We start from the raw sequence: 25,995 nt of genomic DNA, 5'->3' as shown, positions 1-25,995 counted from the left end.
AAGGTATATCCAAGTTCTAGAACAACATCTCTTTTAGGGAAGACCTTGCATTTTCCAACATGACAATGCCAGACCACATACTGCATCAATAACAACATCATGGCTGTGTAGAAGAAGGATCCGATACTGAAATGGCCAGACTGCAGTCCAGATCTTTCACCCATAGAAAACATTTGGTGCTTCATAAAGAGGAAGATGCGACAAAGAAGACCTGACCTACACAGTTTCTTTCCCAGGGATGAAAATCAACCACGATAAAACGTTATTCTATATGGCACATCCGCTCTGCCTGACTTTGATAAACACCCACTTGTGCATCATCATCTGCTCTGCACGGAGAACGTTTCAAAAGTTCAGCTTTTTTCCTTCAGAATGAGCTTGATGGGTATGTGCAGAAACTGTATTAAGCCAATCAGTTTTCCTCCAGACTGACCTTCCTCTTTAATGCTTGACTCATACTCTTATCGCAGCTGCTTGTACACATCCCTTCATAGCAAAATGGTACAAATTGCATTTGATTTGCAGCGAGGATATTCAGATGCCTAGAGCTTATTTTTTATCTCCTCTCTGTATAGTGAGATGATGTAGCCTATGATTTTCTCTGGCCTGTTTTGTACCAGTCAACCCCTGTTGGAGCAGTCGCACATGCCCTTGCACAGACACTGGCAGAAGCCGTAGACTAGACAGACTGTCAGACTGGATGGCACTAGACTCACGCACACAATCCCCAGGGTCACTCTCTGGATCACCAGCAAGTAGATGCCAAGTGGCAGCGAACCAAAATAGAAAAAGCCCAGCAGCCACACCAAGACTCGCGGCACGTGATTGCAGAACTTGGACAGAGTGTCTTGGTTCATGGCACCGCTGTTGGATGCTACAGAGACTGAATCCACACTGTGGTCGCCGTAGTAATCCGAGCTGGCATTTTGACTGGGTGAGCGCTGCTGGTCCCGTTGCACCTCCATGATGGTGATGACCAGGCAGTTGGAGGAGTCGTGGGATGGGCTGTCGTTGGAGGACAGGCTCTTGGGCGTCAATACTACCTCCTTACTGTGGTCTGAGCTCCAGGACTTGTCCCGCATAGCCAGACGAGTCATGATTATTGAGTCATCTGGCAACCCAGCCACTTCGTACTCACTGATCTGCGTCTCGTGTCGGCAGAAAGGGCAGCTGATGGAGGTGGAGCCATCTCCCATGTCCAGGATCTTATGGAGGCATCTGGCGCACACGCGATGCAAGCAGTCCAGAATCTTGGGCTTGCGGCTGTGTGCATTGAAGCGCTGGTAGCAGATTTTGCACTCCAACTCATCATTGCTGGTACTGTTGAGGCTGGTGTTAGTATTAGCACTGGCATTACCAGAGCTCTCCTCCGGTCCAGCCTGAGCACAGCTCATCATGGCCTCATGCTCTGGAGTAACGAGAAAAGGATGTTAGCACAGAATATGACAACATGCACCGTTACAGAGATACAGTATAAGATTAGAGTGTTTATCATTTATTTAATGGTTTTGCTCTTGTTTATCTTTTCATCTGAACATCAACATTTGTGAGATTTATTTATTTAATATATCTGAATAATTTTAAGGTTAATTGTTTGTCATTGGACAAACATTTATTTAATTCATAAATGTATTATTGTGGACACATGAATATGTTTAGATTTGTACTATATCAAATATTGTTAATATTTTGAAATGAAAGATTAGAACTTTGGGGTAATAAACAGTTTGGTCAAAATGTTTCTAGTCGGAACAAATGTTGTTGCTAGTGTTTTCTAATGTAATTATCTAATGTAATAATATTAAAAAAAATTATAGAATATTTAATTTTGACTTTGGTCAATATTCTCTTTATTATCAATTCATGAAGGTTAGATCTTGATTATTTTTATTGGTAAAAATTAATTTCTAAAGTTCCAGAAGCATTTTGTCCACCATTTTCAAGTCAAGAGGAGACTAGTTTTTCTTTGATTAACAACTGGTTTTCGAACCAGTCATGTGACTGAAAACTATTAATTGGACTATTAAATCCCATCCCTCATTCACTTCCATTCTAAAGCTTGGAAGGGTCAGGACATTTTTTATATAACTCTGATTGTATTCATCTGAAAGAAGAAAGTCATATACAGTACACCTCGGATGGCTTGAGGGTAAGCAAATCATGTGGTAATTTGCATTTTTGCCAATTTTCATATCCCTTTAACAGTGGATTTTGTTTATGATTTAGTACATTGTTCTTTCAGCTTAATAGAAACATTAACCCTACAGGACATTTCTGGGCTGCTCTGATTTCATGTTCTCTTGTAATTATGTGTGAGACTGCTGTGAGCCTGACTGCAGGTTTCCTGTTCTCCTAAACTAACAGTAGTTAGTTATCAAGAACATATAGCAGTCCAGACTGCAGTCCACTGGATATTAAAGCTTGTACTCACATAATGAAGTAAACACTAGCATTCCGGTTTTATCAGCACACTGTTTAATTCTTGTATTGCTGTTTGCTTAAGCTGGTTGAGTGATGTCACATTAACAACCAACCCATTGCAACCTACAGTACACTACAGTTCAAATGCTGGGGGTCAATTTATGACCAAGCAGTTGGAGGAGTCATGCACATTTATTTTATCAAGTATAAAGGTAAAAACTGCTATATTGTGATATATTGATATAAATAAAAATAACTGTTTTCTATTTTAATATATTTTAAAGTTAAATGTATTGCTGTGTTGCAAAGCTGAATTTTCAGTTATTGTTAGCAATACTGAAAGTTGTGCTGCTTAATTATTATTATTATTATTGGCTAAATGGCAGCCCTACTTTCATGTTTCAACCAGCTGGACAGTCTAAACGTTTCCTTCTCACCAAATGCTGCTGTCATGTATCCTGGTCAATTTTTAGGTTAACTATCCTTTTAAGATAAAATAAAGCATTACAATTGTGCTTTGATTAGAATATGTCTAGAGTGTTTTTCTATTTAAGTTCAAATAAAACACTAATGTCACTCATGTAGCATCTCTAGTAATCATACTCCAGAACATCTGCAGTGTGTGAATCAAAGCTCCTTATTGGAAAGATGTCAGCAAGAGCCCTTTACGTCACATACAGCAACACACACAGTTCATTAAGTGCAATCACTTAGACTTCTTAAATTGAGTCGCCTCATGTATCTCGCTCTCCAGAGACCTGAGAATCTAAAATCAATTCAGTTATTTAGACCATCTTGTATATGTAAGATACAAGGTGTGAGAGTGAGGGAGAAAAGACAGACTATCAGTACTTATCTGTTTTAACAATAAATGCAATGCTATTTTAAGTTCTATTCAATGATTTATTGATGATGATTATGAATACCTAATGGATAGTGAACTATAAAGGGAAGTTCACAGGATGCTGGGATCTGCTCTTAAGGGACATGCGGATTTGTTATATTTCATTACTCAGGGCTGTGGTTTGAAATCCTACCTGACCAATACTTTATTCCGAAGCCAGACTCACACAAATTTTCATTCTGTGAGAAAATGATTAAAGCTGAAGCTCTGGCAGTGAGTGGGTTAACCCAAAGAGGGTATTGGTTCTGCAGTGCTCCAAACTGCGACTAAAACGGTCGCATTTGCAATTAAAAAAATATATTTTTTGAGTGAAGTATTTGCTGAGGTTGCCACTGGCGACTAAACCTATGTGATTAAAGCTAAAATGATTAAAGCTGAAGCTCTGGCAGTGAGTGGGTTAACCCAAAGAGGGTATTGGTTCTGCAGTGCTCCAAACTGCGACTAAAACGGTCGCATTTGCAATTAAAAAAATATATTTTTTGAGTGAAGTATTTGCTGAGGTTGCCACTGGCGACTAAACCTATGTATTTAACATGATATAATTTTTTTTGATCACATTTTTTATGTTCATGTATTAAACTGAGATGATGCGCATCAAAGTTTTAGTTGAAAAAAGAGTTTCAAACAGTCCTCATCTCTGCCACACAGCAGCGCTGACCTGATAAAGATCGAAATGACGGAAGACGTAAAAAGTGAAAGTGAGGAAACGCAGCATCTATTTCATGAACAACTTAAACTACAACTGGTAAAGATATCAGCTGTATGGATATTGGCAATATCGTTAAGAATTCTCGTTTATAATCACTAATATGGCTTCTTCTTAACATGATCTTAGGTCTATGTTGTGTTCTGTTATTGTGTGAACTTCATATTATTTGTAGTGCAATTGCCGTCCAGTAATCGCAAAATGCTTTGTGCTTTGTTACTTTTTAATAAACAAAGTATCAGCTTTAAAATGATTAAAAATCCAATTGAAATGCAAACAATAAATACAGTTGTTTTGTTTTTTAGCGCAATCACTTTATTGGCAAGTAACCCATTTAATCTTTCTCTTTACTACTATAGTACAACAATGAACATAAATTAACATCAAAAGGTAGGCTATTTTATAAGAAAGCCAACAGTACAACCAACTGAAATGTTTAATGTAAAAGCTCATTCAGTGTTTCAAACTGCAGAAAACGTGTAAAGCTTGTAGACATTGCAATGTTATATACATTGACCTCAGAATAACATCCGGTGCCCATAAGCTCACCAGTCAGCTAGAAAAATAACTATAAAGAGAAGAATTTTGCTATATTTATGCGCTATTGCATTTGAATATTTTTACTTAACCTGTTGTCTATGACTCCACTACTCCTATAAAATTGCATATTACTAATTAAGCCAACAAAGAACCTTTTGTGAAATGTAAAGGTTCTTCAGATGTTAAAGGTTCTTTATGAAACCATTTAGACAAAAAAGGTTCTTCTATGGCAGAGTGTATGACAACATTTACAGGATGCATTGAGAAGGAGCCCAACTCAGTGCCCAAGTGATGCTTATGGTCCATGATATTGGTACATTATGATATTGGACCTCGTTCCCAGGTCATCAACAAGAAGGATTAAAATGGTGATAAATTAAAGAAAAGATAACCTAAACACATGGCTGTATGATTGTGATGTAAAAAAATGTAATGTAAAACAATTTTTAAAAATAAAAAACAATAATAAAATAAATAAAACATGTTTATTCTGTGGCACTTAAAAAATTATTTGGCCCCTACGTTTTATTTTTCCTTATAGGAGCCAATAGCTCCTTACTCAATTTTTTGTCTGGAACCCCGCTCTGTCTAGCCCAAAACCAAATAAATCCACATTTCCAGCCAAGTTCATGTTCTCAATAAACCAGACTGAGCTCATCATCTCGTAAACTGTGACATTCAATATGATAATTCTTTCTCTAATAATATAATGCTGCATCCTTGTGTATTGAATGTGACCATTTACCTCATTAGGTTGGACAGCAAATCTTATAAACTGGCAGTAATGTCTATGTAACATCTTTAATTCTTGTACTTTCAGGATAGGGATTCAGAGCACAGGAAATAACAGTCTGCTGCATTTCAATCGCATTCAGTGCTTTTCATAGTCTTTAATGATCTATGATAGTGATTACTGAGATTAAAAATCATTGGTAAACTTGTGATCACAAGTTGACATGTTCTCTTCTCATAATCGTGTTATTTCACAGATGTTTTATCTGGGTATCAGGCTCAGGTTGAGAATACACACTTGTGCTGTATTTTCAGCTTGAGCACAGCAGTGAGAAAGTGTTTCTCGCTTGCTCTGCTCCAATTTAGCTTCTTACTGTCTTCTTAAAGAGCATGAGACTGAATTCATCTTGCTGCTAGGTCTGCACAGTTATAGAGAATCTGAAATTCTTTGTATTGCAATAATATGTTTGACTCTGTGGAGAGATTATACGGGAATGAAAGGATGGAGACGAAAATAGAGTAAACTGAGCTTTTCAAAAGACACTGGAAGTGTATTTTGTTTGGCCCTTTTCAAAAGCAGATTGCAGGTCTGAGCTGCTAATCTAGTCTTCCATTTAAAGTAATTGGATTCTCACAGAATCTCAGGCCATTTGTTTAGGACATATAACATTATTTCTGTACTCTGAGAAGAAGAGATTGAAATGCATTTGCCACCACTGCGACAGAATCTTAAAATGCACACTGGTAAACATTTGTTCAGCTTCTGTCAAGAGGTTAAATGTTTCTTTTTGTGCCTGTGGATGAATGCATGTTATGTGAATTGCATATACTTTATGTGTGTGTATGCATTCCTTTATGTGTGACTGTGTCGGAATTTTTGAGAAATATTAATTAATTAATTCATAGTTAATTAATTAATTCATCATATGCCATCATTGTGCTGCCATACTTGTTTAATTTAATGTATCTTGTCAGTAAGTTTTTGATAGACTCACAGATAAGGTTGATTCTTTTTAGCGAATCAAAATCATAAAGTGCAACCAGTGTAGTTCAGTTTCCAAATGAATTACTTGAATTGGTTCTTTTTAGTGATTCAAACCAAAGACTATAGAAAACCCAAGACGTGTCACTCGTATAGTTTTGAATGCGGGAAAAACCAACGCTCAATATGGCCACTCTACCAAAGGAAGCTCCGCCTTCTGAGTAAAAGAGGCAATCGGTAATTGGTAAAATCATTGCATCCATGTAGCTGAAGTTAGAAGTCCTGATTGCTATAAAGAAAGTAGGGATGCACCGGTTGACCGGCCATAAATCGGTTTTTGGTCTTTCTTTAGGCAGATTTTTCCGGAAGTGCGGCCGCATGCACAGACTACATTGTAATCGTTCGCTATGTCATATGTGTGGAAGTATTTCGAAATCTGTAAGCAGGACACGGGCAGCCGATCAGCACTGGAAACGCAGAGCTACATGTCTGAGGCACAGATAGCAGCAGGAAGCGATCAGCTTTTGGTGTACTGGCGCACAAATAAGAATCCCTTTTCTGCGAGCACTGAAGCTGCACGAGCTTACTGTTACCGGTCGCGCCCTGAACACGAGTAGACCGTGAAGAGAGGTTCAGATCAACTTCTCAGGCCGGTGACACACTGGCTGCGTGGCGTGAGCGCCGCGTGTCTGAAGCGTCCCAGAAGCGTGGTGGATTCTGTGTCTTTACACACCAGAAGCATGCCTGACGCGGCGCTGGCGCGCTGCTGCTGTAGAGGGAGGCCGTTGACAGACCAGGCTCTTGTCTTCATGACAACAATATCAACTTTTTTTTACACACCTACACCTACGCCTACTGATAAAGGACACCGTCAAAAGTATTGATGGCGAAATAGATTGTTTGACAGGTGCAATATTTGAAAATCGATAATTATTTATTTTTTAAATTACTTTTATATCTGAATTTATGTCAACCTATAGACTTTCACATATCAAAATAACATGAATTCATATTTATCTGTGTACAAAATGACATAAACACATTTTCCTATTATATTTTGCCTGGAAACGCTTCCAATACGCGCGCGTGTCGCGGTAAAAATAGGCGTCGGTTCTATTTCTAGCATGCACGCGTTTTCCTGAGACACGCGTCTCACGCAGGTGGTCTGTATGCTCTAACCTGTTAACATGGGAGCCGAATTAAAAACTGACACGCCACGCAGCTGAGACGCTTGCTCCACGCATCCAGTGTGTCGCCGGCCTCACATGTTGGATGAGAAACGAAACGGACTAAACTGTGACGAAACTTTTTTTTTTTTTTTTGTGAAGTTGAACTTGCATACACGTTTGAAAAGCCAGAAGTAAACGACAGTTGGTTATTTTTATTTTACCTTAAAATTACATAGACTTAATTTGATTTAAAAATCACCTGCTGTAGCACACAGAAAAAGTATTTTATTCATCCAATAAAAAAAATGTAGGGTATTGATTCACATCTATATTTTTTTACCTTGAGAGAATAGTTATTTACTTTTCATTGGCTCAAGTGAAAAAAATATAGATGTGAATCATTACCATATTTTTTTTTTTTTTTTTTATTGGATGAATGAAAACACTTTGCATTAGAGCTGAAGATCTTTGCCCGAACCCGACGGGACCCGTCGGGACCCGACGGGTTCGGTCGGGTTCGGGCTTAATTTCTATCATCTTGCGCGGGCTCGGGCCGGGCTCGGGCTTGCGCTCCGGTTTGCGAGGTAAACGAGCGGTCATGTGATGTGTTTCGATTAGCGCGAGAAAGATGCGAAAATGAATGCTGAGCAGGTGTAACGGAGGCTTGCCTCTGGTGATTACGTTTTGGTGTCACCAGCAACTAAAGCAAACTCTGAGGTGTGGAAAAGTTTTGACCATGTTTATAATGAGAATAATGAGTGAATAATGACGCACCATCAGTGAGCGCAGGAACACGCTGAAGACATCTACAGTGGATTCAATCATTTTCCTCCACAAAAACATGTAGACCTAGCCTAATCTCTGTGAGTAAAGGTTTTTCAAATGATAACTAAATATTCATTGAGTCTTAAATGCATAATGTTGACAGAGTATTTACGCTAATGTTGGCATTATTCTTTTATTAAATAAAGCAAATCCGGCGGAGCCTTTATCTTAATTTCGTTATTGCCAAATACCCATCTTAATTTAAAATGTATCTTAATTAATTTTTTTTTTTAATGACTCGTTTTTATTGGTGCGTTGGTCTATTTATAGGTTAAATGAGCCTATGTCTAGAATGCTGAGATGTTATGATGTGACAGGACTTATTTTATTTCTTTATTCCAATTTCCAAGTTGTCTAGTCTACGTTAGTTATGAGTAAATTATGTTAAAACATGAATAAATTGCTCATTGTTGGCAAAAGGCAAAAGAGCTGTGTGCGTGCGCACATTTGAATAATGTCGGGCTGTAAACGGGTTCGGGCTTTAAAAAAGCTGTCAATCAAAATGTACTTGTCGGGCTCGGGCCGAAACCTGTCGGGCTCGGGTCCTGTCGGGCCTAACTTTTAAGGCCCGATTACAGCTCTACTTTGCATCTTTGTTTTATTCACACCAACATTATTTGATTTTAAAATTTTGGAATAATCTATTTATATAGCATACTTTTATTTAGTCTGTAAATAAAGACACTGGTAAAGACCTTTTTGTTTAATTTAAAACCAAATTTAAAAACTAAAATACTGAATGCTGATCAAGAAACATCTTATTGAATGTGTGTTGTTTGGATTGTAGAACTATGCAGCTATTGCCTTTAATTTCACGTTACAGTTAATCTTTAAATTTAAGGCCAGTTCTCCGTAGTTTCAACCCAATTCAAAAACAAAAGCTAAATGCTGATGTATGTAATGTAGCTGTTAATTTCAGATGGTTGCAGTTATTGTTTTCAATAGCTAAAAGCCAGTTTGGCCTATTAAATACCAAATAAACATCTTGTTTATGCACACTTTCCTTCTTTCTTGTTTGTTGCTTAAAGAAAAAAAAAAAAAAAACAGAAATCGGAATCGGCCAGTTTGTTGGTAAAAAATCGGTATCGGAATCGGCTATGAAAAATCATGATCGGTGCATCCCTAAAAGAAAGCCAGTGTAATGAGATGCACGCTTAGGATTGCTCATGCACAGTGGCTGGTTTAACCTGAAAAATATACCTGGTGGTTCATAAAACACCAAGAATCTTTTAATGAACTGCTCATTTTTTTTTTCTAACTTAAGAATAAAGTTTAGAATATGGTGTGTTCTCAAAAAAATTTCTTAAGAATGTTATCCTTTAAGATTTACAATTGTTCTAAACCTCTTGTTCTAAAGACTTAAAGTGATAACCACCACCTTGTCTTAAATTCTCGAATGTAAGCTTTTCCATGAATTTGAGTATTTAATATTTACATTGGACAATCACAATATTGCATGATGTGACTGAATTTGAAATTCACTAACAATTATACAAGAACTACTTTAAATTAGGACCTCATTCTTAATTTTATTTTCCTAAGTATCATTTTTAGAAGGACACAGATACTGGACACATTCACTCTAGAGAGAGCTAAGAAGACGGAGAGCAAACGATTGCAGCAGAACACTCCTTAGACAGGCTCTTTAAAATAACTAATTAAAAAACACAACACATTGGAAAATGTGACTCCAAGAGCTGAACTCTGAACCCAAGCCAGTCATGATGAAAATGGTGCGTCTGCTTATAATGATAATTACGGTAATCTGCAGGGGGTGCAAAATAATGGTCTTTGAGGTGTTTAAATGTCATTTTCTCCTTAAGAATAAAAAAGATTTTCTTAAATCTGACCCCTGGTTGAATTAGATTTGACAGGTTGAACTTCCCAAGGGACTTCCTACATTGTTTAGCCTCAGTCTGACCATTGTCTAAAAGAATCAGGCCATGAGTAGGACCTATTCATTTTGACAACACTACTTTTGGCATAAAATGTGTTAGGAGCTCTTAGGAAGATGTTTTGTATGGAACAGCTTCATTATGGACAGCAGAGTGCAAAAGAGAATACCAAACTCTCCAAAAACTGAAAATCTTAAAGGGGTCATATGATGCAATTTCAAGTTTTCCTTTCACTTTGGAGTGTTACAAGCTTTTGGTGCATAAAGAAGATCTGTAAAGTTGCAAAGACTAAAGTCTCAAATCCAAAGAGATATTCTTTATCAAAATTAAGACTCTGTCCCGCCCCACTAAAACGGCTCATTTAAACACACATGTCTACCTCACTATGTGGGAAGATTTCCAAAACACCCTCCAAATGTTCACGCAAACTGTGCTGTGTGTTTCATTGCGAAAGTGAAAATACTTTGTTTGGCCTTCTAAAAGAGCACGCTATCTGCTTTGCCATGCCTAGAGCTGATCTGTACTGGTTGCTGAGGAAATACATCAGCTTCACACTGTGGATCGCCAGATCGGCTTTTGCAGATTGTCCAGCCCGGGGTCGTCAAATGTGGTTGCTGCAAACCCCCGGCCGCTCCTTCTTTGAGGAGTAGCACTTGTTGTTTGTCATTTCTCATATCACAAATGCAGACATGGTTTTAGGTTTATGTTTATGCAATGCAACGCGTAAAAAGACAGTATAAGTCATTATAATAAGTAGTTATTTTTCCTCTGGATGCAACAACTGCCTGGGCAACAAGCTTTGTAAAAATCGACGAGTTTCAGGGCATAGAGGAGAAACAATATTGTACAGCAGGGGTGCCCAACCCTGTTCCTGACGATAGACTGTCCTGCAAAGTTTGGCTCCAACCCTAATCAAACACACCTGCCTTTAATTTTTAAGTGAGCCTGAAGACCTTAATTAGTTGCTTCAGGTGTTTTTGATTAGAATTAGAGCTAAGCTTTACAGGACAGACGATCGCCAGGAGCAGGGTTGGGCACCCCTGTTGTACAGTATTTGGAAGATAATGTTTTTTTTTAACCTTAAACCACATAAACTCATTTCATTACACCAAATACACAGATTAATGTTCTTTTTAGCAACATCATATGACCCCTTTAAAATAGAAGTGAAATAAACTGCAAATGGATGGTTGTTGACAGACTTCACCTGAGAGTAAGAATTTCATGGGTAAATAAGAATAGCCACGTCTGTTATCACAAGCTGAAATTCAATACGTCAATATGATATTAATAAAATGATCACAAACTGAAATCACATTATCAGAACACCCACTGCAGTCCCCCAAATCTCACTGATATCACTTCATATTGGCAAATTTGTTTGCAATATTAGTTCCAGTTCTCATTAAAGGTGCACCTAGCGAATTTGGCCAAACAATGTTGATATTTGAAAGCAAATATCATCAAATTGGGTCGCGGCTTGATGACCATGGGACCAAGGTCAAACCAGTTGACAACCAATGGCTTAGCAGACCTTTAATGGTTTGTCTGGTGGCTGCTCAGATACTCTTTGACATGATCAAGATAACTGTAAAGTCTCACTGCATCTCACAGAGGTTTTTGGAAGAAGAGAGAGGGAACAGATAAACAAAGAGAGACTGAATTTCTGTAACTGCATGCTAACACACACATGAACTGAAGGAGCTATTGACTGAGACATGTTTGTGTGGAGTGTTATTGATCGATGTGTGAGGGACAGCTTGGACCTATGTGTTCTTAAATCTCACAGAGTACAGTCAAACCTTTTTCTCTTCCAAACACACACACACACACAGACAATCACTCTCTCTCCACACATGCTCATTCTCTGCTTGAACCAGATATGATAACACAGTCAAGGGGACCATTAAAGACATTACCATTGCTAATCAGTGCTCTAAATGCATGTGTATGTTACCAAGTTACCAAGTTTACATGCATGTGGACATTTTCTTCCCCATTATTAATAGATTATCAATTGTTCCTTTGTGATTCATCTGTCACTCTATTTAATTTCCATTTATTGCCCTTCTATCCATTTTCTTTTCTCTCCTGGTTTTTCCTTTGCACTTAATTTTTTCTCAGAGATCCATCTCATATCCTCCCCTGCGTCATATATTTACGATGAGGCATTTATAGACTGAACATATCTGACTACTCACGTATACTCTTGTGGCTGTAATTGTCTTATTGCCCTCTGCTATATGAAGATGAGTTACATCAACAGGCTGTCTCTCCCTGGAAACTACATGAGCTGTGCAAATGTGAATGTTTGTTTATCTAAATAGCTCACTCTTGTTTTTGCAGCAGACAGGCCAACATCTGTTCCTCTCAATAATGCATCTGCCCTGAGTCTGCGGTTCAACATATTCCTGCAGATCTCTGCTTCATTCATATACATGCAACTGCATTTCCTTTATCCTGTTTTATTCTTAATCGTGTTTGTGTGAACAGATTCCTTTTTCATCCACAAGGTAACCAGCAGGGTTAAAATATTCCCTGACAAAGGTTGTATGATGTGAAGTATTACACTGTAAATTCACACCTTGTTCACTGCTTTAGTATCCTTCTTTTTCGTCTGCGCTCTTCTCTTTATAGGTAATAATAGTTTCAGTCACTTTTCCTGCATTGGTTAGACTTGGTCTAATCCAGACAGATGAACATGACTCCACACATAATAGGTCTCTTTCTAGTCTTACCGTGCTGTGTAGTCTCCTTCTCTGGCTCCTCCAGGGTTGTTTGAGTTATTTTGCTTTCTTTTGATTCTTTTTTAATTTAAGTTGTACTCCACCGTTCTTCAGTGCTATCCAGTGCAGCTGTTCTCATATCTCTCTCACGGCTGCTCTAGGTGTATAAGCAGCAGACGTCAGCGAGTGTGTGCACTCTGGGTCGGCATCTGCGCGAACAGGAGGAGGACTTTGCAGGGAAAGCGGAGAATTATCAACGAGAGATCCGGCACCTGCAGAGCCAACTCAGAGACAGACAGGAACAACTGCACAGAGCTCTGCAGCAGAAGAGGTGATCCTCTCTCTCTCTCTCGCTCTCTCTCTCACACACACACACACATGCTCTCGTTCCCCCTATTGCTTTGTGTGAATAGAGGAATACAGCAGAAGAGGTGAGAGCAGTAGTGGAGCATCTGTCATAGAGGCACAGACCAATAACAGACAGGGGAGAAAGAGAGAGGGGGTGGGGGGGGGCTCTAGACAAGCTGGCACAGCTGCAGACTCATCTGTCTAAATGTTCCATGTACTCTCATGAATGTGAGCTCTCATAATTACATTCACTTTTCTTTCATTTGCTACTGTCTCTGTCTTATGGCTCTGTGTACCTGTTCATAATTGCAGCTTATTTTTTTATTTGTTGATTTTTTTTGGTCTTAAATCATTAAAAAAAAAATATATATATATATATATATATATATATATATTCAGAAGCTTGAAATCTGTGCTGTAGTCTCTCATCCCTAAGCATTGTCATTTTTAACATTATTATTGTTAACACTTTAAAGCAAGGTTCAATTTATCAACGTTAGTTAATACATTATGTATCAGGAATTATGCTTGCAATATATGTGTATATATGTATTTGTACATAGACTTTTTACATTCCATGTTTTAATTAACATTAAAGTTAATTTAGTGAAATCTAAATTAAAGTTTTTTTGGGTGTTAGTATCATTATGTTAGTCGTAAGGTTATCTATATGGCAGTGTGCTCCAAAACAGTGACAGAATTCGCATTTAGTAGATAATTCAAAGTTTGCATTCAAAGTTTGCAGTTCGTCACTTCCGCCAATACTGCTCAACGGTTTTTTTTGACATCACATCGTACAACTACACACTACATTTTTGTTTTACTAAGAGTTTCGTATTGAATCTGGGTGTAATCTATTAGACTGTGGCTGTCAAATGTGGCTTTATCGAGCTCAACGGCTCTGACCCTAGCAGATATAAACCAAATGCTATTGGCTATTTTAAAAAGGGGGCGGGGCTGCTCTATATGCCCCACACTCTCTTCCTGTTTCAGTTGAAATTACGTTACCACATAGAATAATGCTGCATGTTTCAAGGCACTTCAGGGGTCCTTTAATATATTATGAACAAACATAATTAACAATAGTATATATTTATTAAATTACAGTATCCTAGATTTCATAAATGATGTGTCATTGTTAGTTTAAAATTAAGTTATTATTCTTATTATTAGAATTATTATTTATAATTTTATCAAATAATGTTACTCAAATGTTTTGTTAAAACTGCAAAAATGGGTTTATTGTGTTTATCTATCTGGAAGAGCGGAGACATTTACTTTTGCTGTCTAAATAGCACAAAAGTGTTTCTGTATTTGAGTGCAGATGCCACGGAAAAACTAGTAAAAAGGAAAGATGGATTTTACATTTCCCTACCCTGTCTTGAAAAATGTCCTTTCCACTTTTTAAAATTAGCACTACTTCTTCAAGCCCAAAGTAGAGCTAACAGACATTATGTTACAACTCACAGAGCAGCCTTTTCAAGGTTGTTATAGTGTTATGGCTATGAGCTGTTATTTATTATTTGTTTAGAAGTCATTCATGTCCCACAAGTAATAGTTATATAAATAGTTATATATGGAGGGGGGGGGGGGGTGTAAAACCCTAATAATAAATGTAAAAATATTGAATGTTAATACTGTATGTGCAACCGCAAGTGCATACAGCACTCACACTCAATAGTCGGTACTAGACAGGACAGAGATAAGTCAGACAGTCAAGGCAGCAGAGTGTCCAGCTAAAGACAGACACACACTGATGGACTCAGATCTACTCTGCTGTCTGAACTGCTCATTTCATTCTCACAAACTATGACACACACCATTCTTGTTCAGAATTTGAGCCATGTCCTACTCAGCTCCACTTCTTGCAGTACACTTGCTCACCCAGTAAACACTTACAGTCTCTCTCTCATTCGCTCTCTCAACACTACATCAAAACTCATTTTGAAGTCAGTTCCCTACCCAAGCCTGAGTGTAAGTGAGGTTTTTAAATGTCAGCTTTGATAAATCATTAAAATGCTTCTCCTTCAGAAGAGTTTGTTTTTACAGTGGGTACAGAAAAGTATCCCCCTTTAAAATAATCACATTTTGTTGCTTTCTCAGCCTGAAATGAGGACGAACAAAAATCCAGCATGTTACTCAGTGCAGCTTATAACACCCAAGTTAAAGATATAACACCAGCATGTCAGAAAAAACACAAAAATACAAAATCCAAAAAGTTGGAAAAGGATCATCTCATCCTAAAAATGACATGTAAACTCAGTTAAGGCCAGTCACCTTCTCAATGGCGCATAAAGCCATTTGACTTTCAGTTGTGTTCAGCTGTGGTCAATTTGATCAGCTCAGCATGAAAACAGCTTTCCTGGAGCATTTCAGTCCTTGGTAGTGCAACTGAAGCAAACAATCTTGAAGACTGCAGTCCACAAACACTCACCATAAAATTGAACTGAACTTCAGCAGTTATACAAATATTGGACAAATATTGCAAAGCCTAGATGTGCAAATTTAGTAGAGACAGAGATATATCCCAACAGACTGTAAAAGGCTGTAATTAAAGCAAAAGGTGGTTCAACAAAATACTGATGCAAGTGGGTGAACTTTTTTCCTACTCAGTGATAGTTTTTTGGTTTGTTTGTTTGTTTTTTTTGGTGTAATATCTTTCACTTGGATGTTTTAAGGAGCACTGAGTAAATACAGCCGGATAAAACTAAAACTGCCCGTCTTCATTTCAGGCTGCAAAGCAACAAAATGTGATTATTTAAAAGGTTATATTTTCTATACCCACTCTGTGCCATGTCTGAGATTACTTGTGAAGAATATGAAAAGGAAATGACAATGACTTTGTTGATATCCACTATTCGTTCTCTTACTTACTATACAGCCGTTCACCCATCTGCTTCAACCACCGTTTTTATGTTTATGACATTTCATTTTGACACCAAACTCAATGAATGGAGCTATTACTGTTGTTCAGGAAGAGATGTGGCATCATTTGACTGAAAAACTGATTCACCAAATGATCTTGTTTATGATGGTGGAGTATGGCCATCATTACAGCAAATGATCTCGTTTATGATGGTGGAGTATGGCCATCATTACAGCAAATGATCTCGTTTATGATGGTGGAGTATGGCCATCATTACAGCAAATGATCTCGTTTATGATGGTGGAGTATGGCCATCATTACAGCAAATGATCTCGTTTATGATGGTGGAGTACGGCCATCATTACAGCAAATGATCTCGTTTATGATGGTGGAGTATGGCCATCATTACAGCAAATGATCTCGTTTATGATGGTGGAGTATGGTCATCATTACAGCAAATGATCTCGTTTATGATGGTGGAGTATGGTCATCATTACAGCAAATGATCTCTTTTATGATGGTGGAGTATGGTCATCATTACAGCAAATGATCTCGTTTATGATGGTGGAGTATGGTCATCATTACAGCAAATGATCTCTTTTATGATGGTGGAGTATGGCCATCATTACAGCAAATGATCTCGTTTATGATGGTGGAGTATGGTCATCATTACAGCAAATGATCTCGTTTATGATGGTGGAGTACGGCCATCATTACAGCAAATGATCTCGTTTATGATGGTGGAGTACGGCCATCATTACAGCAAATGATCTCGTTTATGATGGTGGAGTACGGCCATCATTACAGCAAATGATCTTGTTTATGATGGTGGAGTATGGTCATCATTACAGCAAATGATCTCGTTTATGATGGTGGAGTATGGCCATCATTACAGCAAATGATCTCGTTTATGATGGTGGAGTATGGTCATCATTACAGCAAATGATCTCGTTTATGATGGTGGAGTATGGTCATCATTACAGCAAATGATCTCGTTTATGATGGTGGAGTATGGTCATCATTACAGCAAATGATCTCTTTTATGATGGTGGAGTATGGCCATCATTACAGCAAATGATCTCGTTTATGATGGTGGAGTATGGTCATCATTACAGCAAATGATCTCGTTTATGATGGTGGAGTACGGCCATCATTACAGCCAATGATCTCGTTTATGATGGTGGAGTACGGCCATCATTACAGCAAATGATCTCGTTTATGATGGTGGAGTACGGCCATCATTACAGCAAATGATCTCGTTTATGATGGTGGAGTACGGCCATCATTACAGCAAATGATCTCGTTTATGATGGTGGAGTACGGTCATCATTACAGCAAATGATCTCGTTTATGATGGTGGAGTACGGTCATCATTACAGCAAATGATCTCGTTTATGATGGTGGAGTACGGCCATCATTACAGCAAATGATCTCGTTTATGATGGTGGAGTACGGCCATCATTACAGCAAATGATCTCGTTTATGATGGTGGAGTATGGCCATCATTACAGCAAATGATCTCGTTTATGATGGTGGAGTACGGCCATCATTACAGCAAATGATCTCGTTTATGATGGTGGGGTATGGTCATCATTACAGCAAATGATCTCGTTTATGATGGTGGAGTATGGTCATCATTACAGCAAATGATCTCGTTTATGATGGTGGAGTATGGTCATCATTACAGCAAATGATCTCGTTTATGATGGTGGAGTATGGCCATCATTACAGCAAATGATCTCGTTTATGATGGTGGAGTATGGTCATCATTACAGCAAATGATCTCGTTTATGATGGTGGAGTATGGTCATCATTACAGCAAATGATCTCGTTTATGATGGTGGAGTATGGCCATCATTACAGCAAATGATCTCGTTTATGATGGTGGAGTATGGCCATCATTACAGCAAATGATCTCGTTTATGATGGTGGAGTACGGCCATCATTACAGCAAATGATCTCGTTTATGATGGTGGAGTACGGCCATCATTACAGCAAATGATCTTGTTTATGATGGTGGGGTATGGTCATCATTACAGCAAATGATCTCGTTTATGATGGTGGGGTATGGCCATCATTACAGCAAATGATCTCGTTTATGATGGTGGAGTATGGTCATCATTACAGCAAATGATCTCGTTTATGATGGTGGAGTACGGTCATCATTACAGCAAATGATCTCGTTTATGATGGTGGAGTATGGCCATCATTACAGCAAATGATCTCGTTTATGATGGTGGAGTATGGCCATCATTACAGCAAATGATCTCGTTTATGATGGTGGAGTATGGTCATAATTACAGCAAATGATCTCGTTTATGATGGTGGAGTATGGTCATAATTACAGCAAATGATCTCGTTTATGATGGTGGAGTATGGCCATCATTACAGCAAATGATCTCGTTTATGATGGTGGAGTATGGCCATCATTACAGCAAATGATCTCGTTTATGATGGTGGAGTATGGTCATCATTACAGCAAATGATCTCGTTTATGATGGTGGAGTATGGTCATCATTACAGCAAATGATCTCGTTTATGATGGTGGAGTATGGCCATCATTACAGCAAATGATCTCGTTTATGATGGTGGAGTACGGCCATCATTACAGCAAATGATCTCGTTTATGATGGTGGAGTATGGCCATCATTACAGCAAATGATCTCGTTTATGATGGTGGAGTATGGCCATCATTACAGCAAATGATCTTGTTTATGATGGTGGAGTATGGCCATCATTACAGCAAATGATCTCGTTTATGATGGTGGAGTACGGTCATCATTACAGCAAATGATCTCGTTTATGATGGTGGAGTATGGCCATCATTACAGCAAATGATCTCGTTTATGATGGTGGAGTATGGCCATCATTACAGCAAATGATCTCGTTTATGATGGTGGAGTACGGCCATCATTACAGCAAATGATCTCGTTTATGATGGTGGAGTATGGCCATCATTACAGCAAATGATCTCGTTTATGATGGTGGAGTATGGCCATCATTACAGCAAATGATCTCGTTTATGATGGTGGAGTATGGTCATCATTACAGCAAATGATCTTGTTTATGATGGTGGAGTATGGCCATCATTACAGCAAATGATCTTGCTGTCACTCATTTGCTGTCTCTCTCTGTCTTCCTGTGAGTGTGTGTGTTTATGAGTGTTTGTGGTGAAATGTTTTCTGGTCTAGTGCTGTGTTTGTAATAACCATTTGTGTTAAATGAAGGAACATTTATTTTAACACCGTGATGTTCAAAAATGCAATAAACAAAAAAAAACAAAAAAACAACTACAAATAATTTAGTAAGCAAGTAAGTAAAGTTTCTTTTTATAGCACCTTTCACAGACAAGGAAGGGTCACAAAGTGCTGCACAGTAATATAAAAATAAACAATAAAGTAAAATACAAGTACAGCTTTACAACTATACTACTATACAATTCCATAAAACTTCAATAATAAACAAATCATATTGTTAGTTAAATGCTTGTCCAAAAAGACAAGTCTTTAAGTGTTTTTAAAAGTTTCCACAGAACTCATAGTTCTCAGATACAAAGAACACAGAAAGCAATGTGACTTTCTTCAGAGAAATGCAATATATATATGTATATATAATGTTACAATAGATTGTGTTAAAATATAAAAATATATATATATATATATATATATATATATTTTTTTTTTTTTTTTTAACAAGATCTCAATGTTGAAGTAAATCTGAAGACCGATTCAACTGTTTGTGTAATTTTATAGAGATTTTGAAAAATATAATATTTTGTGTACTGCAGAAGAAAGGAAATCATAAAGGTGTGGAAGGACGCTGGGGATGGGTAAATGATGGCAGAATTTAGATTTTCAGGTGAACTATCCCTTTATTTCTTGAGGATTTCATTCAAACTGTGGGGTAGTTTGCAGTGTTGTGTAGGGGTGAGTAAGAGAGCAAAAGTTTAAAGTGTGGGCCAAAGTGGCTCTTAGTCAGGCTACATGTGGATCCAGAGGGATCTAATCAGGCTAAACTTTGCTGCTCATATTGCTTCTGCAGGCCACTGAAACATTAGCTTCCAATAATATAGATATTAGAGTGCGTGCTTTGAGATTTATGTGTGAGAAGGTGAGATAAAAACTTGGTTATATGTCGCCTGGCTGTGTGAGTGAGAACAGAAGGCAAAGTGAGAGATTGAAAAGGGATCAGAAATTTAAGATTCATGGACATATCTAAATAACACATGCAAACCTTGTCAAATAATATAGTCTTCTCCCTCATATTATTATGGGCGTGTGATATGACAGCAGTATCATTCATTGTAATTTGTTCCTTCACATCAGCAGTGTTGAGTGTGTAGCAGAAGGTCAGAGGTGAAGTCACTCTTTTCTCTTTTTGAATGTTTCTTTTTGGTACTGTTATGTGCAGAGGACAGACTCTCTCATGACTAAAGTGTACAGCTTGAGGTGAACAGGGTTGTATTTGTGATCACTCTGTTGAGTCGACTGACAAGACTGCCCGAGCAACAATGAAAAAATGTCAGATTTACAAATTACTAGCTGCAAAAAGGCCTGTCATTTCGAATATTGTGCAAAACATTATTTTGCAGAAAAGGATCGTTTGATGAATTACAGTTCTGTGGTTTTATCAGTTATGTGACATCGATTGAAAGAGGGAAAATGTGCTTGAATGTGGAAAAGCAGAGGATTTATCTCTCGTCATGTTAGGGTTTTAAAAATGAAGCGGTTTGAAAAGTTTTTTGTATTTTATAGCTCCGGATGATGCAAGTGATTTTAGCAGAACTGACAGCTGAAAATACACTACTGCATCAGCATATGCTCACATTGATCCCTCTGTTTGCGATTACTGTTCATGTGTCTTTTCTCTAAGACACTTTTTTATGCAATTTAAGACCTGTAGCCCTCATGATCTCTGACCCTACCACACTTAATGATGCTCTGGTCTCTCTGGTTACAGGCGGGTTTTCGAATGTTTAAATATTAATTTGCTTACCAGCCATTCTGTGTCAGCTAAGATCATGCAATATGTGCTGCATGGCCAGATGAAGCATGAATTTGATTTCTACACACCTGGAGTAGAAGATACTTGCCTCAGTATTACATAATATGATGACATTGCCAATCGTGTCTATCACATGCAGATTACGACCGCTGTTGTCTTGCAGTAGTCTTGTCATTCTCTCACACACACATGTGAGCATAGATTTGTGTTCAGATGTGTGCGTGTGTTGCCCATACATTGATCCACTCCAGTGCTATGGCTGAATCATCCTTCATTAAGTCTGTAATCCATTAAACACCACTAATGAATTACATTACGATAGCTGTGTGTGTGTGTGTGTGTGTGTTGAATTAATGGTGCTGAGTGGCCATTTGTGCTCCTAACTTAACTTTGTAATGTACAGAAGCAAAATGAACAGATCAGACCGTAAAATGTCGATTATACAGGACACATTCTGTGGATGATTCTTTTGCTATTGTATATTAGCAAGGCCATGTAATTTTATTAGATTAACTCTTAATTATGCTGTAATATTTCCATAGCTATCTTTTTTTTCTGAAATCACTGAGTTCATAGCTATTATACAGTCTTTACGATGTTTCAGACAGGCAACACACATTGATAATTAAATATTAATAAAACATTAACCAGTTGTATTATTTTATATTAATTCTAATTTTTCATTTAATATGTGATAATAAAACTATGATTATAATAGGTACTGTGCTCTCCGACATACAGTCTGCAACAAGTGCAAACAAGATGGGGGGAACGCAAATTAAGGGACATCTCAAATAGAATTGATAGAATGCGTTGAGAAAGAAAAATTGGACCCACTTTATATTAAGTATCTTTAAATATGAAAAAATAAAAACAGTGCACTTATTTCTTAATTGTACTATTAATTTAATTGTTAGTACATTTCTGTTGTTTAATCTATAATTTATGTTGACACCTACTCCTAATCCCACGCTTAAACAGTTGTGTTCTTGTTTAGTCAAGTCAAAATATGTCTTTGTTTATTGTGTATCTGCTCATTCTTGAATTTGAATAAACTGCACTTTGGGCTCTTTTCAACTCGCCTCAGTGGATCGTTCGTTGCACCTTAATAATAACAAAAGTATTTTGTAATACAATATGAATACAATAAGTGCATTGTACCTAACAGTGATTTATTTATTCAAATAGTGGCTAGTCACCTTATAGAAAGTGGATTGGAAAAAAATTATTTTCTCGTTTTAACAGAAACTTATTCGAAATCAGTACTCTAACAAAACTTAGTTGGTTATGTCTCATCTCATCCCGCCTAAGGTACCATCTAAGCCTGGACTTTTCAAAAAACCACAAAGTAGGTAGATGCATAATATATGGTTATCAGCCTAGGTCTTTAACCACCAGGTAACAAGAAACTAACCAGTCAACATTTCTTATCTCTGATATTAGCTATTCACCAATAAATTAAAGTTTGGTTGATGTGACGTCGATGACTTGTATGGCATCCTTTAAAGTGGTTTTTACACACAGTGACACAGCAGAATACCACAACCTCAGATTACCACTGCTCCCATAAACCTACTTCCCAGTGCAACATTCACAAAGTACTCTCCCATCCCTCTCTCATTTCTGTTTTAATCTCTCGTAGAAGACTTTGATGCTAAAACCAGCCGGGTCAATACTGCTCTCTCTCATCTTTCATCTCCTGATGTTCACCACTCAGACATGTCACTTCTTTCCTTCACGCTCACTCGCACCCGTCTCTCTGGCCCTCTTCCCTCTCTCTTTTGGCAACTGGGTCATGAGAATGAGTGCGAAAGCAAACACTAGCAATTGATTAGATGGTGAGAGAAGGGCCTGCAGGAAGCATTATCTGAATAATTATCATTTTCTGCCTTCATGTATTTTAAAAGGACGATATTAGCACAGAAAAGCCATTAACCTAAAAACAATTGTTTCTACAAATATTTATTCCTGTCTGGATTATTTAAATGGTCCCAATCTATGCAACCATTAATATGGAAGTGTTTTCATATACTTTGATGTTTTCAGCTACCAATAAGAATGTGGTACTTTCTCTCAGCTTCATTTTCAGCACAGAAAAGCACAAACATCTGCTAAATCCATGTGACCTTACACATTGAGATGTGATATTAATCTGTCAGACGTCTCCTCTTCTGATCTGCCAGTATGTGGGTTTATTTGTCCCTCACTTCTGTCCTCTCTGCATCCCTCTGTCCTACTGTCTGTTCCTCTGTCTGACACTATTGATCAGCTGACCCACCCACTGACAGCAATCTCTCTCTCTCTCTCTCTCTCTCTCTCTCTCTGTTATAAATCTCTAAGGTGACAGGGGCAGGCTATCTGTGTGCATAGATAAGGCCTTGTTTGGCTTTTGCTGAAACCGCACAATATGTGATGAATAGAGAGCAGGAAGGGGAGAAGAAAAAGGCACCTACAAAGAGAAATAAAAGAGTCCCGAGGTGAAGATCTCATTAGAAATTTCAAGACTGCCTGAAAATGAGATATATGTATATATTTGTATATAAAATACACACAGCCATATTTACAAGACTCTTTGTCAGGATGTAAAAAAAACAGCCTTAGGCAACATATCAATGACAAAATGATGTATAGTATTCAGTATTGGGACAAATCTGCTGTCTGAAACTGTTGTTATTAAAATATGTATTTCTTATTATTATTAAGGTTAAAAGCACTTGTGCTGCTTAATATTTCAATGGAAACTATGATTCTTCAATGAATACAAAGACAAAAAGTAAACTTTTTAAATCTTAAAATTTTACAGTTTTCCTTATTATTGTTGTTGTTGTTATTATTATTATTATTATTATTCAAAAATACAAAAACATTTAAAGAATCTGTAAAATGTCACAAACACCCTTTTATTGAGAAATAATGCCCTACATTCCAAAAACTTGTAATTTCCAAAACATTCTTAAATTATAATTTATAAAAATACATGAATAAAAGAATCACAGGTCATTTCTGCAATTTCAACAAAACATTTTGATGGTCTCAGATCACAGATATGCACATAAATAGACGCGTTTCATTCTGTTTGTGAGGAGCTTGGTGTCTGAAGCATAGGAGATGTGAGGACATGAGTTTGTCTTTATTCGTTTGACACTGCTTGAGTCTGTCAGAAATGACATTTATTGATGCAGGCAGAGGAAATGGCAGCTAAAAGTGCATATTAATGGGATTCAAAAATGAAAATTCTGTTATCATTTAATCACCCTTAAATTCTTTTGTTGAGCACAAAAGAAGATATTTTGAAGAATGTTGGTAACTAAACAGCTGACGGTAGCCACTGACTTGGAAATTTACAATGAAAAAAAAAAAAATTCCATTTCCAAAATTTCCATTTACAATAAAAAATAAAAAAAAACACTTACAGAGATGACTCGCCCCTTTCGTTAGAGATAAAGAGATAGAAAGCTTGTCATAAACCATGAGCGTGTGGAAGCCAGGATGTACATAAACAGATGGTTTTGGCTAATTGATATATGATTACTACAGCTTACACCCATCCTCCGCTCGGTCATCTCTGTCGTTCTCTCTCACTCGGTTTAAGTTTGTGTCTTAGCACATTTCCAGATAATACCTGTTAATATATTGCACGGCCCTTGAAAGCTTGGTGTGCAAATCCACCGGTATTGACTGGAGGGTAAAAAAAATGACTGAAGGTCACAGAAATGTGTGCATGTTCATTTGTATTTTGAACTCTTCTTAGAGAGTGTGATGATATGAGAGCTCATATTTGAACCAGGAAGCCTACCCACACTGCACTAAAACAAGCCACTCTGTGTGTTTCTCAGAGAGGTAGAAGGTGAATTGGACGTGGTTTGGGAGTCAGCGACCAGAGAGAGTCAGCGCTTGAGAGAGGTGGTGTTAGGGAGAAGTACGCTGAGTCCAGCCAACGTGCCTCCAGCCCCACACAGCACTTCCGGCCTGGATCCCTCGTGTAGAGGATCATTTGTCCTGCTCGCTGCCCCCTCCCTTCACCTCCAGACAGTGCCGTCTGACACATCCTTTACAGCGCAGCCTCATGTTTGACTCTGACTCTGACCAGCACCAGAATCTGTCATCTGATGAAAGTGACAAGAGTGGATGGGACTCCTAATATTTCCATATCCTCCTTAACAAGTGTTTTGAGTTCATGAATACATTTACCTGAATGCTTAAGGAGGCCCTTAAATACACAGCCTTTCTCTTGACTTAACTCTGACAAATGTGATTTGATGCCCCCCCCCCCCCACACACATATGTGTATATAACAGTGTAACTCATAACATTGTTCTCAATTGCTAATGATGATTATCCTGCAGATGGAGAACGTTACAGCATTTATTCAGCTGTTGAGCTCATTCCAGAAAGCGTTTGTGACAGCAGATCCAGCAGTGGATACACACAATAGCAGAGATCATTCTATTACACAAGCCACAGGATGAATGCCAGTGCAACAGGAATCTCTCTCTCATTCTGTCTAGGTAGGATGAAGGCCTTGCACAAAGGATACCCCTTTTAATAAGGACAAAATATGAGATACCATAATATAATTAGCATCCTGTTTGTGTATTTTTGCACTAGTGCAGAATTCTGAGCAATAATATGTTGGAATAAACAATTAAATTATTAGTTTTTCGACTCATAAACTGCAGTGAGCTCAATTTTCTTTGCTAGCCCAAATTAATAAAAAAGTGCATTTGTCTTAAGGGAAACAGTAACTGCTTTTGATTATGCGTATACTGCCTCATCAGCAAAGATGTCAATGTTATTTTTATTTGATGCAATATTGCATTTTATTAATATTATTAAGAAGAAATAGTGTGGCGCCAAAACATGCATCCAGGGGATAC

General features: G+C 37.7%; 1 protein-coding gene and 1 pseudogene across 1 annotated transcript; one reads left to right on the top strand and one right to left on the bottom strand.

The window, feature by feature from the left end:
* Nucleotides 1-25,374, top strand: part of LOC128016829 (centrosomal protein of 89 kDa-like) — a 73,056-nt pseudogene extending 47,682 nt beyond the window's left edge.
* LOC128016834 (E3 ubiquitin-protein ligase RNF182-like) lies at nucleotides 224-13,066 on the bottom strand. The gene is made up of 2 exons (XM_052601665.1): nucleotides 12,913-13,066; nucleotides 224-1,408 (listed from the first exon to the last, which is right to left on the bottom strand). The coding sequence occupies exon 2, from the start codon at nucleotides 1,395-1,397 to the stop codon at nucleotides 621-623; it is 777 nt and encodes a 258-aa protein (XP_052457625.1). The 5' UTR covers nucleotides 1,398-1,408; nucleotides 12,913-13,066; the 3' UTR covers nucleotides 224-620.
* Nucleotides 25,375-25,995: the final 621 nt, after the last annotated feature.

Source organism: Carassius gibelio, chromosome A7 (assembly GCF_023724105.1).
Source record: "Carassius gibelio isolate Cgi1373 ecotype wild population from Czech Republic chromosome A7, carGib1.2-hapl.c, whole genome shotgun sequence".
Taxonomy (NCBI): Eukaryota; Metazoa; Chordata; class Actinopteri; order Cypriniformes; family Cyprinidae; genus Carassius; species Carassius gibelio.
The sequence above is the reverse complement of the archived record's forward strand: the minus strand, read 5'-3'. Positions and strand labels throughout refer to the sequence as shown.

Coding starts and splice junctions, on each gene's coding strand:
- LOC128016834 (XM_052601665.1), bottom strand. CDS start 1,397: ATGATGAGCTGTGCTCAGGCTGGACCGGAGGAGAGCTCTGGTAATGCC.